Genomic DNA, 14,606 nt, shown 5'->3' on the forward strand with positions numbered 1-14,606 from the left:
TTTAGGTAAGTGACTGCATGAAAGGTGAACTTGCGATACTCAGGTGAGCGCAAGACCCCCGGGTCTCTTTTCTTCTTCTTCTTCTTTTTTTTTTTTTTTTTTTGGGGGGGGGGGGGGGGGAGGGGGGTGCTAAGGGTGCTGTCACTTAAAAGGTTATTGTGTTCTGAATAAAGATGTCATTCTGATTCACTTTGGTCGTGACTTCAGCTAGGAATGTCCTGCACATGGTAATATCATCTGGTAAGCAGGATAGCAATGAATTTAAAGGGGAAGGCGAGTAACTGATCAGTGGGAATCAGTGGATGTGCTGGGAGATGATTGTTCCAATCCTTATGGGATTCATTCAAGAGTTCATTGTATATCTATTGTTGTGTGAAAATGATTTGCTTCAGAATGGTCTCATATTCAAGTAATGTGCAGTTTAATGCTTCCAGGTTAGCGTCCCTGGTCAGTGACGGTGCATTAATCTGCACATTACTTGAATATGAGACCATTCTGAAGCAAATCATTTTCACACAACAATAAATATACAATGAACTCTTGAATGAATCCCATAAGGATTGGAACAATCATCTCCCAGCATTTCCACTGATTCCCACTGATCAGTTACTAGCCTTCCCCTTTAAGCAAGTCCAGGTAGTAGCCTGAAATGTTGGAGCAAAAAGTAAGATATAAGTCAAAGCCAGTGGTTACCTAACTGTAGCTTGAATCTGTTTATGGCCACAAATTCTACTTGGCGTATATCAGAATTCAATATGATTATAATGATATTTAGTGTAATGAATACAGAAAGTATCTTCTTTGTGCAGACTAGAGAGAGTAAAAGGTCAATCCTTAGTTGTCAAGATCATTGAGCCTCAGCAAAATATAAAAGAAAAGATTTGTACTTTGTTGTGTGGTCTGTGTAGTGCTTGTATTAGAAGCAGAGACAGCCCTGTTGGGTCTGTGCAGCACTTCCATTATTGAAGTTGTATGCAATTTGATGTTTCATAGAATACTGTAAAACAAGAAATGTTGGCATGCATTTTAATTTTGTGAATTTCGCGATCGGCAACATTCGCGAAATTAAAATGCATGCTAAAGTTCTTGCCTACACAATATGCATTGGATGCCAGTGGCAAGTCGCGAAAATTTCATGCTGCGAGAAAGGCCGTCAGCTCCAATTTGCAAAATTTTCATGCTGTGAATATATCGTGTTTTACAGTACTTGTAATACCACTGAATAGGTCAGTAGAATATAAATTTTGCAAACATTTTCATACCATGAAATATTTTACTGTATGTTTACTTTGCTAGGTATTGGATGGTTCTTGATAATCACAGAGTGATACACATTTCAGTATTGCAAATAATTCAGTATCAAGACTTATACTCGTATTCTATCTTATACTTATACTCTTATACTATCTTATACTCGTATTCTATCTTATACTCTTATACTATCTTATACTATCTTACACTATCTTATACTCTTATACTATCTTATACGAGCTCTTATTGTTTATGAGTAACTTACACACAAAAGACTAACATTTATGAAAGCCAGTGTTTTCATTTATAAAAAGTCCTTCTCCACATATCAAAATTCTGTGCTGGGCAGTAGCCAGTGTAGTAATCCCTTTATCCCCAATTGTTGTTGTTGTTGTTTTAAATCTTTGATGCCTGCATGAAACTAAGGCTCTACAAATACAGTAATACATCAGATATATTTCACATCATATCATATCGTCGATGGGGTGACAAGACCTCGTATCTCAAAAATGTCAAAAAAATTTTTTTTTGGCTTAATGGTCAAATAATGGGTCAAGTGATGTCTTGGCCAAATCCCAACTGTCTTACTCCAAAAATGAAGCCACCATGACATGTCAAAGGAAAGGCTTTCCCATTCACTACAGTGCTTTGGCCGCCATGTTTTTTTGCTCTCCTGAACATTTGTCATTTTTGAGATACGAGGTCTTGTCACCCCAGCGACGATATTCCTCTCCTAGAGACTTCGTACTGTGAAACTGTATGTCAAACGTGACTCAGTTTTAGCCAATTCAGGGGACTTGGGACTTAACTGATATCTGTGGTTCTTTGCGATTAGTACAGTGGGATTATTTCCAGATAATATTAGGCCAGAACATTGTGATACTCACTTTGTGTGATGATTACAACCATATCATCAAGATATTAAATAATCATAAACAGAGAGAAATGAAAACATTTGTGAAAGACAGTATAGTGTGTGAACTGTATAAATTGTATCTAAATTTTGTTTACTGTATACGCTTAATTTTTGCGAGGTTTTTATTTCCCCAAATTTCGTGAGTTAGGTGCTATTCGCGAATTTAAAGACACGCGCAAAATATCGACTCCGATCCCAATATGAATGCGACATGCATGCATACATTTCTATATTCAGCACTGCACTCCACGATAGCGAATTTAACCACTCGCAAAATTGTCGGGAAGTCCCGATTCATGGAAACTAGACTCGCTAAATACGGCGTATACTGAATCAATGAGAAAACCACAAGTGCAGAGAGTATAAATTGTTATCTTCAATTCTGTGAATTCTCAGGATGTGAGTAGGTAGCTCATACTCTCTGTTCTATGTTCTGTATTTTTGTGATGATCTTTCTACTTTCTTTTCTCTCTTTCTCGGAGGGGAGGGGGTTATCTGTTCTGATCCTGCTAGTGAAAGTTTCAGCCAAATATCTGTGAGCAAATAGTCATTTTTAAACCCTGCTGTCTGTTGTTTTCTTATTTGTTATAATCTGTCATTGGGGGGAGAAGGAGCACATTGTAATGTAATTTCATGTTAAGATCACATTTCTGCAATGTACAACATAGGATATTGCCTTCACATTTTATCTTAGATACAAATTTATGCTTCGAAACTGAACAATTAGCTGAAAACTGCTTATTAGCGCACATGATACATGACATGTTGAATACCCTGACTGCCTCCAGGGTTAATAACACATAGTTACTGTGCCATTACCTGACCCTGGTGTGCATTACAATGTGTATTTAATGATTTTCATAAAGTACAGAGCATGATGTGGTAAGCCTGGTATATTTGCATGGTTGCACATTCATGAAAATGCTATTAATTGGGTCAAAATGCAAGCATGATTGCTACTAATATAACAAAAGCATGGTAACCACTAAACATTGCTACTTGCATGATGCACAAATGAAACTTGTTGCAACATTCCTATATGACACATTACATTGTATACTTTGTTTTGGCACTGTATCATGATGCTCTTATATTGCATGAATGAAAACAGATAGGAAGAGACACTGCGAAGCTCCTATGGGTGCAAAATATTTGTGAATCATAGAGCACCTACTTGTATCTCTAGAAACTGATTGTTGATTGCTTCTTTTTTTTCTTCCAAGCATTAATAGAACTGTTTGCCATGATTGGAAACTATTACATTGTGTATTAAATATGAGTGGATGAGTGAGACACAAAATGCAATCAAAATCAGCTTGAGTGAAGTGGGTTGTTATTATTTATACTATGTTTAGCAAAAGATAGACTACAATGTAACTCAAAGACTGTAAAACTTCTCTGAAAAAGTAAGTACTGTATAATCCTCAGGCAACCATAATTAAGTCAATTCTGCTTCAGTCTGTAATTTCTCAGTGTCACTCATCTCTTTATCCAGGGGAGTTTTAAGTTTAATTTAATTTGTTGGATTTATGCATTGATGACCAGATGTTGTGGAGACATTAAACCAAAAGAAGGGTCAGTCTCACTTCGACAGTCTCAGCAGTTTTGTTGCTGCTGAAATGAGGAAATTAATCTTTTGGATATTGATACAAGTATATCATTGCTGGGGTGACAAGACCTTGTATCTGCAATTTTGGCGAAAATGACTTTTTTTGATTAATAGTCAAATAATGGGTTAAGTGATGTCCTGTCCAAATCCCAACTGTCTTACTCCTAAAATGAAGCCACCATGGCATGTCAAAGGAAAGGCTATCCCATTTGCTATAGTGCTTTGGCCGCCATATTTTTTGGCTCTCCTGAACATTTGACATTTTGCAGATACGAGTTCTTGTCACCCCAGCGACGATATGTAATACACAAAACTAGAAGAGCACTCTGAGAGCGCAGACCTCCGCCAAGCAGTATTTTCCACCGATGATCTTGCTCTTCCATAGAGATCAGTGATTTCCACTCATACATATGCAGGCTGAAAAATTGCCCATTTCCCAATATACACTGTAGAAGCCTTTGTTATGTCATAAACCCTGAGCTGTTCGGCGCGCCTTGCCCTAGCAGAAACTAGAACATGCACTTTAGTGTGCGTATGAAATCCTAAAAAAATAGCTGCTTGAACTCTCAAGTTAATTGACGCACCCTGTCAAAATATCGAAAATCCTTCATAAAATCCATGAAAATGTCCGCATCACTATCGAAATTTAATTGTCAGTTCCTTGTGTCGTTCTAAACCTTTGACTGCAAGTTTTATCCAAATCCGTGCACAACTTTTTGAATTATCGTGCACATGGACAAACAAACAAACCAACGGTAATGAAAACATAATCTCCTCCCTTGGCGGAGGTATACACTGTACATACAACTGAAGCCCACGTTACCTTCCTGTTACTATGGTAAAAAAAAGAATACTGATATTTTGAACCTTCTACATGTAAATATGCTAAATTAAGTTCATTTTGGGTGCTGCAGCTGCTTTTAGCCAGGCAATATTGGTCATCATGTAGTCGATTGATCACAGCACTTCATGCATAGCTATTATGCAGCATAAAAGGCCATTGCTTACTATTCAAGTCCTCAGGAAGATCCTCCTAACTGAAAAAAGTGGTTGCATAAAAACATTTTTTGCTCTGAATGGTCAGTAATGAAGTTGTAAAAAAAAAACAGTTTGACTCAATCTAATTTAGATCTAAATTCTAATCTAGTACAAGGAAAATATCATAATTGACATGAGAATTGTTAGCCCTATAAAGCCCAAGCCCCCATCATAATTATTTTCATTTGCCACTCCTATGCCCTTGACTCAATTTCAATCAAATTTGGTGACTGTACCTGAAATTTTATTACAAACATTTTGATGTTTTAGTTATGTCCAATATTGCTGGTTGCCATGGCAACCATAAACTGACAACCATGTCAGTCAGATTTAGCATGTTTTTTTGTTCCAATTTCCTCCTATTTTCTATAGATCTGTATTGTCACCAGGATTTGTTTGCACTCTTATGTAATAATGTTGGTCTTTAGCCAGTTGCCAGCTTACTAGGATCTTACCTGAAGAACATCACCCTTCATACAGTGTATGCATCAAAAGTTATAGTGCTTGTACAGTAAGCAATATTACAATTTTTGTTGAAATTTTTGTTTTAATCAGAATTCTTCTCTTGGTATTTCATGTTATTGATTGCATTTCCTTGACTATGTTTTGCATCAATTTATCAAAATCAAAGATCATTATCCAGAAAGCTACAATTTGCATGTGACATGCTACTGATCTGCATATTTATCTTGACTACCTTGCATCCCGGGTTTGCTTGTTGCCTCATCATTCATAGCAACCTTTGTTTTTCCTTTTGTTTCTCTGTTTATTTTCTCTAATTCAGGTTTGATGAAGGACGATGAGGGCTCGTATCACAAATTTGGTGAAGAGTAAAAGACAAAAAGCCACCAACTAAAATCCCCAAGGCTTAGGGAGCCAGATGGCATGCTTGGTAATACCAAGCTTGATGCATCCACCTCACAGCTAATCTAGCACAGTTCATTTCCACTCCTCACGTATCACTTTTAACCTAACCTAGCTCCATCAGACTCACTTGTTGGAACCCCAGTGGTATCATACTACCCTGAGATAATTGGTAGACAGACATAGTATGCTTTCAACTGGGGAAAAAAAGCCAACCATCAATCAACAAACAAACCCATGCAACGAAACACTGGAGTACTTCAAGTTACTGGCATACCGGTACTCGTTAATGTTTAATTGGTGATTAAGACAAAAAAAAAAATGTGATTTAAAATGCACTCTTATTACAGAAGGCTGAAATTCAAACAATCTAATAGTAATTTACTTCCTTCTGTTGGGTTTTTTGCTATTTTCCATTTAATACCAGCAGTATTTACATATTGCATGAATTACAATTCAAGCTCACTCATTCTTGCTTGTATCAAAGTGTAAAGCTGTGCAGTGTACTTGTTCTTTTCGAAATTTGTTGTTGTATATTCTTTGGTTTGCATCGTTTACATATGAAAAATACCACTTATAAAAATGTATCTTCTATACTGGAGCTGTTGCAGCAGGTGAGCATGGAATAAAAAAGATAATGCATTTCTCCTTTGATCTGTGGTCATGAAAATGTATCCTGGAGAATTGGATCTAAAATAATAGTTCAGATGTTGCTTTGGTTAAAATGATGCAATGTGCTTATGATTGCATGCTTTTTAACATCACATACATTGTAGGAAGGGGTATGTTGTGTCAAGAAAAAAAAATGATGTAGTGGTACTTTTTCCCCTTTATGATTCCTTTCATGTTAAATTCCACTTCCTAAAAGCATGTTAGCCCCTTGCATAGAGGTGAAAACACTATATCGAAATTGTTAGTTATTACAAAGGTTGTATGTTAATAAAATAGTATGTATTACTAGCGGATTGTGCAGAGTCTTTGCTTCTTTAAGATTTCAAATGATGGATTAGAGAAGATGTAGAAACAACATTTCTGATTATATTCAGTGCAAGAAACAAGACAAAAATGTACAAGCTGCGATTTTTTTAAAATGAAATGAAATCCTAATGTGTTGTTAGTGTTGTTAGAGTTGTGCAATGATGTTTATAATCCAAGGGAGACATTCAAACAGAGAAACAGGGAAAGTGTCTCAATAGTCACATGACTTGAAAGAAAGACAGGAGAGTGTACCTCAAATTTCGAAGTGTATGGAATGTACTGGCAATGTAAAAGTAACAGATTACCAGTAGTATGAACTGCATGAAACCATACTGCATAAAATGAAATTGACTTGCAATTGATTTTTCAGTAAATCATCAGATATAGAATTGCAACGTCAGATACAGACTTTCAAAATAGCTGGGTTTGGTTGTGTGGCATAGTTTTCTATGGACACTAAGAACATTTCCTTGGTTTTTTTTTATGAATTTCATTTAAGAATATTTTAATTTATAAACTATAGAATTAGTATCATTTAATGTGCAAGACATTTGAATTCCTTGGCAAGAAATGTCTTATACAAATATGTGGTACATGCTGCTATTTTGAGGTGTTCACTTGCATCCAGCTATAGGCACTGTGTTATTTGACCTTTTTGGGTTACTGTTTTCTGCATAATTGTGCAATTTGCTCAAAAACTTACAAATCCTTAAATCTTGTTCTTTGCTTTCAGTTACTGTAATATAGTTTTGTCTGTTGAATATGTTCTGTCATGACTGCTACATGCGTATATTTTCCTAAAGTAATGATTGCTAGAATATAACTTGAGTACTGGGTTTCTTTTGAAATTCAGTTACAATTTCATGGAACTATTAAAAACTAAAAAAAAAAAATGAATGTTAAAATGTTGTACTGATACAGGTCACTTGTTTGAGAGAGATTCTTAATATCAATTAGGTCCCAGTTATCCACCATCAAGATTGGCTTTGTTGCTGCCTTGTTGTTACATGCAGGGATTGAACATGACAAACTTAATAATAAAATGTGTCATAACCCTTGCCTTTGCGCCTGCTCCTTAATCCTGCACTTCCTGTATTGGTTAGTGTAGCCAGCCATTCACATTCACACATTAACCTACAGATATTCAGTTTTATACAGCAGCCAAGTTATGTTATAAAAACTATATGGTATAATGCATCACTCTTATGGTAATAGTTTCTGTTGTTCATTTTGCTAGCCAAGACTATTTTCTTCATACTTTTGAATAGTTAGGACTATATATTGTGACTGATGTATTGTATTCAGACATTAGTTTGCTTCTCTGTAAAATGTGTATAGTGTACATGTTTATGTTACTTCATTGTTTCTGTCACTCTCATGCCAGTTAAAGGGAACGCAAACCCAAAGAGCAATGTTGATTGAGTGAAAGCAGTAACATTACAGTAGAACACATCAGTGAAAGTTTGAGGAAAATCGGGCAAGCGATGCAGAAGTTACGAATATTTAAAGTTTTGGTGTTGGAACTCCTGGGTAAGGAGACTACTGGAGGTTATGATGTATGAGTGGACTACAATATAAAGAAAATATAAAGGGAATTTAATAAAAATTCATTTTTTATGAAAAATTACACATTCCATCAACTTGATACTGACATATGTTAGGGGTAGCACTTATTCCCCCTGTTTTCTGAAAGCGGTTAGTCAAGTACTCTTTCATTTTGCTAGAAAAGTGAATTTTTGTGGAATTCCTTTTATATTTTCTTTATATTGTTGTCCACTCATACGTCATAACCTCTAGTAGGCTCCTCATCTAGCGGTTCAAACACCAAAACTTTAAAGATTCATATCTTTTGCATCGATTGTCCGATTTTCCTCAAACTTTCACTGATGTGTTCTACTAATGATGAATGCTTTTACTCAATCCACATTGCTCTTTGGGTTTGTGTTCCCTTTAAGAGATGAACAATGCATGGATTATTTACAGTTGAATTATGTGCATATATTGGTGAATGCAAATTATGATATGGATTATATTATATATGTGTTTTGTGTAAACCAGACATTTTATTTTCTATTCAAATAATGTCAAGTCTATGCTAAGTGATGTGGAAGATGTCATCAGGAATATATTGTATACTGATTTTGGATGGCAGCACAGAAGCTAGAGACAGGTGCCTTTATGAACCGTATCATACAATATATTTCTTATTGTAAGTCAAGTGTTCATTCCTCATGAGAACCCAGTTGAAATGTGGATTGATTCTGTAGGGATTTTTCTAACAGAATATCAAATGTTGTCACATGCTGTTGATAATTGGTACTTCTAACTTTAACATGTATCAATTGAAAATCACAAGTTCACCCATGTTTGTGTTCTTTTAGTATTGAGTATTTCATCTTGACATTTTGCATCCTGCCATATCAATTTTCGAGTGGTTTCATCTTGTATAATTAGTCTACAGTGAGTGAGACTGAATCCATATCTAATACTACAGAGGCTTTTGAATATTGAGTGGATTTAGAGACGAGAAGCGTCCTAATACAGGTGTATTTTGACATTCATTGTTGAAATATGATTCATTCTTTGTGGAGAATGTGCCGCTGATAAATGGCATTTAAATGCAACATGATGCTCTCTTCTACTGTGTGTCAAAGGAAGTAAAGTTGTGTGATATTTGTTATATGATTAAAAAGAGCTGTCATAGATGGGATATAGACCCATGATGCTATGAGACTGTCAGGATAATTTCATACACTGTACTTCTAACTCGTGTAAAAAAAGGTTAAAAGCAATAACCTATAAGACCACACATGCCTTCACTTGTTGGGGAGAGATATGTTCTTATTTGGTTTATTGAATCGATGTTAAACTAAACGCCAATGACTTGACTCTACACTTGTAGTTCAGGGGAAACTTATGGTGTAGCTCATGATACGTTAGAAAGAAGGAAAAGATGGATGAGAGAAGTAATGGATGAAATGAGTTTACATTCTTTGCAATGTACCTTTTGCACCAAGTGACTCATTCATTGTCAGAAGACATGTCATTTGATGGCACTTTGCCCCAAGTGCTTTCACAATTCTTGATGCATTCATACAATCTAATGACCAAGTGACTGAAAATTGTACCATTATACCTTCATCTTTACCATTTTTCCTGAACTTTATGAAGCTTTTTGTCTCTTGAGTTGTAGTCTAGATCATGAAATATGAAGTCATATGAACTTTCTATGGCATGATTTCAACCATATACAAGCCATATTACATTTTTTGTTTGTAAAGTGGGACATGAGATTCCAGACCAGTTACATGTATAAAGCAAAGATGAATCTAAGAATATATTTTTAAGCTCATGAAGTACAAATAATTTGAATGTTATTTTTATGCTGTTATATGACTTAAGTGTATACCACTTTATATTTTTACTTTCAGTTATGAAGCCATGCTTATGTATTATTCAATGTCAAGCCTATTTTCCCCCTCTCCACACCTCCTACCCCTCCATCTCAATCTCTTCCTTCTCCTATACAAGTCTCATTATTCATCCTCATCTAACCACCACCACTACTACTACCACTACTACTACTACTACTACTACTACTACTACTACTACTACCACTACTACTACTACTACTACTACTACTACTACTACTACTACCACTACTACTACTACTACTACTTTTACTATTTCTATGACTACCAACCATACTTGTACTACCACTTTTACTGTTCCTTTTGTTACCAGTATGTCCTTTACCAATCCATTATAAAATTTTATAATTGTAGTTATAAATCTAATTATAATTACAATTATTATCATTATTTTATTAATATTTCATTGTTAATATTATTATTATTATTATTATTATTATTGTTATTATTATTATTATTATTATTATTATTAATATATAATAAATTATATTATCATTATCAATATTTTTGTTCTTACACTGATAATGGAATTGTTATCATCTAACTTTGCATTTTGTATAGATTAAGTGCTACAGGAAGCCTTGTAGACATTAATGCTTACCCTCTGTAATACAGTCACAGCCTATATGCTTTCACTTGCAAGATACATATGTACCTGGCAATTTGTCTAGCTCTGTTTTAATTCTACTCTTCTACCTTACCTTATCTTGAATCTGTATTCTTAATACCACTTTATTTTACATGATGTTGATATCACATCACTATATGAATGAGTAATAAAATGCAATTTTCAATATGGAAAATATATCTTGGCCTTATTTATTGTTGTATTGAATCTCTTCAGCCTGTGTGACATGTCAAGAAATCACTTCAACATAAATAATAAAATATTTTCATTCTCCTTCAAAAGAGAATGAAACTCAAATATATGTGAATTTATGGAATGCAGCAAATAGTGGAAACATCAGTGAAGTTTGGAGAAATCAGACAGCACATTCAGAAGTTATGAATTTCTAGAATTTTGATGCAGCCATCACTGGATGAGAAGACTACAACATTTTGTGATGACACGTTTGGACAACAGTATTGAGAGAATAGAATATATTTTCACTATTCTAGGACAATGAAACAGCACTTAACTCTTTCAGGAAGCAGGGGGAATAATAATATCCTTAAAGGTCCTGTTTACCCTTGGGGAGCAGTGATTTAAAAAATGTTTAAGATATCACATTTGATGCTTATGTGTACATGTACTGTACGTCTGTCGTATCACAAAACATCCTACCGTATAAAATTTTTGCAATAAAGCCAAAAATATAAGGAGATATCAGTATATTTCTCCTTAAACTGTAACTGTAGACGGTTTAGTCTAGAAACATTTGTTGTTATAATTATTGATCACATTTTGTGTATTCAATACTTAACATCGATTATATGGACTCAAATTTTTACAGTGGTTGTTTCTATGCCTAGCTATCATTTTAGAACTATTTTAAAGCACTAATGCTGGGTTTTTGTTTCTTCTGCAAAATGGTAAATTATGCCTTTAACACATACGTTGGGACAAGTCAAGGGAATGGAAATATATATATTTTAAAAAAAAAATAATTATCACACACTATAGTAGACTTATCCAGTGATGTCTGCTATGATAAAAGTTTATTACTTTTCAATGGAAAATCCAATTTTCCTCAAACTTTGTTGATGTGTTCTATTTATGTTGCTACATTCACTGACTGCACATGTATGTTTGAGTCTCATTCCCTTTTGAGGAATGAAAGTTAACTGGACATAAGCAAACAAATTGTGAAGATGACTTTGTCTTACAGATTTCCCCTTTTTGATGCACTAAATTGTTTAAGTGAAGTTTTATTGATACTTTTAGTCTATAAACTGCCCCATATAAAGTCATTGCTGTATCATTTCCCCTTGAGGGTAGTGCAGTGGGAGGAACATCATTATCTTGTTAATTCTCTGTCAGAAAATGTTGAAATCCTGGAATCAGCCAACTTTGACAGACCTGAAATATCCAGATGCAGGCCTGCTGGTATATATTATGTAAAAACATGCAGCTTTGTGGGTTTTGTGCTGCAGGGTCATACTTGAGATCAAACATCTTACTGGTTTGATGGTAAAGCAATCTACTCATTTCCTTGTATTTCTTTTTGATTTAATTTGTCTCGTTTCATAGCATTATTCACTGGCCATGAGCAACTTTCAAAACGACAGGTTAACCCGTTGAGGACGAGTCCTGAGTATACTCGGGCAAGGGTCTTTGGGAAATGCGTGTTGTAGCAAAATCAGCTTGTCCTCGATGGGTTAAAGAGGTAGATTTGAAGAAAGCAACAAAAAAACAACAACAAAACTACTCTTTTGGGAGAATGAGATGAGAGCAGAAAGGCCAACTGTGACATTTTTGCAGTATTTTGTTCTGTTTTTGTCAAAAATGCTTGAGTTTTCATGAACAGTATTGCTTTCCCAAATATGTGTTACTACATAAATTATGAACTATGAGAAAAGTAAAAATATGGTTTCCCACCAAAATACACTTCTATCACCCTCAATACTATTGTGTTGTTTACATGGTTGGCATCCCTGTCAAGGACAATATTCTATTACTGTAAGTATGTTCAGTAAGTTTATAACAAGGCACCAGTTATTGCAACTGATTGACAAATCACCATTCATTGATGTAAATAGATACGTCGATGAAGGGCAGTTTGACAATCAGTTGTAATAAGAATATTCAACTTGATGCAAGAATTCATTAATTTGAATAGGCACCAGTCAAATGAGGTCAAATTGGGCAGCCTCTCTCACCTCATTATAACAAGGTTTCCCTCTACCAGTACATGTATTGGGAGGTGTTGCAAGAAAGAAAGTTGCAATCAATTGCAAATCCCCCAAATTCATTGCAAGTCTTGCAATTGATTGCAACTCCTGTCTTGTAGTGCCCCTTAGTGCCTAGATTGATTTAGGAATGTTTAATGATGTGATGTCCTGTGAGATTTGATGGAAGTTTTTCTCGTCTCCTCTTTACCACAGGTCTGTTGAAGAATGAGGAAGAGAGTGACTCTCTGTATGCTGAGGATGTGTAGCTGTTTGCTGCCACCTTGTGTCGAGGATCAGACAGACAACTTTTTCTTTGCCTTTTCTTTTCCTATACAAGTAGTTGATTGCTTATTGTTTACATGAGCATGAAGTCATGTGAATTCATTTGACTCTCTCTTTTGATTGCACTGTATTTTGTCTCTTTCTCTATCTAATCTTTGCACTCATTTATCTGTGTATCTTTTCAATCCAACTTTTGTATGTTATTTCAATATTCTCTGTGTGAAAACTTGAGGTTGTGACATCAATAGGCGAATTTGTCATTCATTGACTTTACATCTTCCAACATCCTGAGGATTTCACAATAATAAGAGCACAGAATCCTCTTGTATGTATCACTATTACAGTTAATGCCTTGCAAGTTTACAATTAATCTTAAAATTTTGATTTTTTTTTTTACTGTCAACCCTATTTTTATTGCAGTGTGATATTTTCATGAAGTTATCAAACAGCTATTATTTCTACTTAGACCAAGTTACTCAATGAAATATTTTGTGAAAGCAGAAACCAAATGCCTTTTCAGCATGGTGTTATTTTCATGAAAAAAAAACTGAACCAAAGTTTGTATGCTTTGTTTGCTTTATATCTCTTCCTTTAATATATTTCATGTTTCCTGAAATGAAGTAGAAAAGAAGTTGCTGGAAAACTGTTTGTTGTTTACTTGATACAAGGAATCCAGAGGTTTTGTTGATATTGATTATATGTCAGGAGCCTGTTCTATTGGTATGTTGTAGTTTTGTTTAACACAGTTTTAAGTTTCATGTTTTTTTCTTTTTTTTTTCTTTTTTCTTTTTTTTTTTTTGGGGGGGGGGGTGCTTATATATAGTTATGTGTTGTCAAATGAGGTGAAATTTTCTTGCACATTTGCAAAATTTTGAGTGAAATATCTTGTCATAATATATTGCAACAGAAGTGCTAGTGATGTAGAAGCTAGAAAATACATGGCATGATGTCCCTGGAATGTGAATTGTATGTATCCTGCTCTCCCATCCACTCACCAGTATGTATTATGTCTCAGAATTTGTAGACATCCTGGCCCTTGCTTGCCTTGCTGGCACAGACTGAAATTGAGTGTTATTGGAAATGAAATTACTATATAAGCTGGTATTTTCGCGAATGAGGAGGTCATGAACATTTTCACGAGATGTTGTTTTCGCAAATTGACACGGAGCTGTCATAAGTGCACTGTTACACCATGCATGGGCAACATTTATGCGTGTTGTTAAATTCACGGTCCAACAGTGATTCGCGAAATTCATGAAAATTAAACCCTCACAAAAATAAAAGCTTATACAGTACATCATGTTATAGCAAGGAGGTACTAGGCAGCTCGCCTAGTACCTCCTTGGTTATACAGGGTGCATAAAATTCCAATGCAAGTATGACAAGTTAGGCTCTCAGGTAGTGT

At 34.9% G+C, this 14,606-nt stretch overlaps 1 protein-coding gene across 2 annotated transcripts in view; it reads left to right on the forward strand.

Annotated features, from left to right (window-relative positions):
- The window catches only part of LOC139711564 (pituitary tumor-transforming gene 1 protein-interacting protein-like), a 40,828-nt gene extending 26,844 nt beyond the window's left edge, over nt 1-13,984 (forward strand). Inside the window, exon 7 of one of the 2 annotated variants that reach the window (XM_071623441.1) lies at nt 5,599-10,261. In XM_071623441.1, coding sequence (XP_071479542.1) covers nt 5,599-5,648 — 50 coding nt within the window. In that variant the 3' untranslated portion in view covers nt 5,649-10,261. Of the gene's footprint in view, nt 1-5,598; nt 10,262-13,132 lie in introns of those variants that run through there. The other variant, XM_071623440.1, reaches the window with a different exon arrangement.
- Nucleotides 13,985-14,606: the final 622 nt, after the last annotated feature.

The sequence above is a fragment of the Diadema antillarum genome, unplaced genomic scaffold (assembly GCF_040938485.1).
Source record: "Diadema antillarum isolate AM-2024a unplaced genomic scaffold, OU_Dant_1.0 seq00001670_RagTag, whole genome shotgun sequence".
Lineage (NCBI taxonomy): Eukaryota > Metazoa > Echinodermata > Echinoidea > Diadematoida > Diadematidae > Diadema > Diadema antillarum.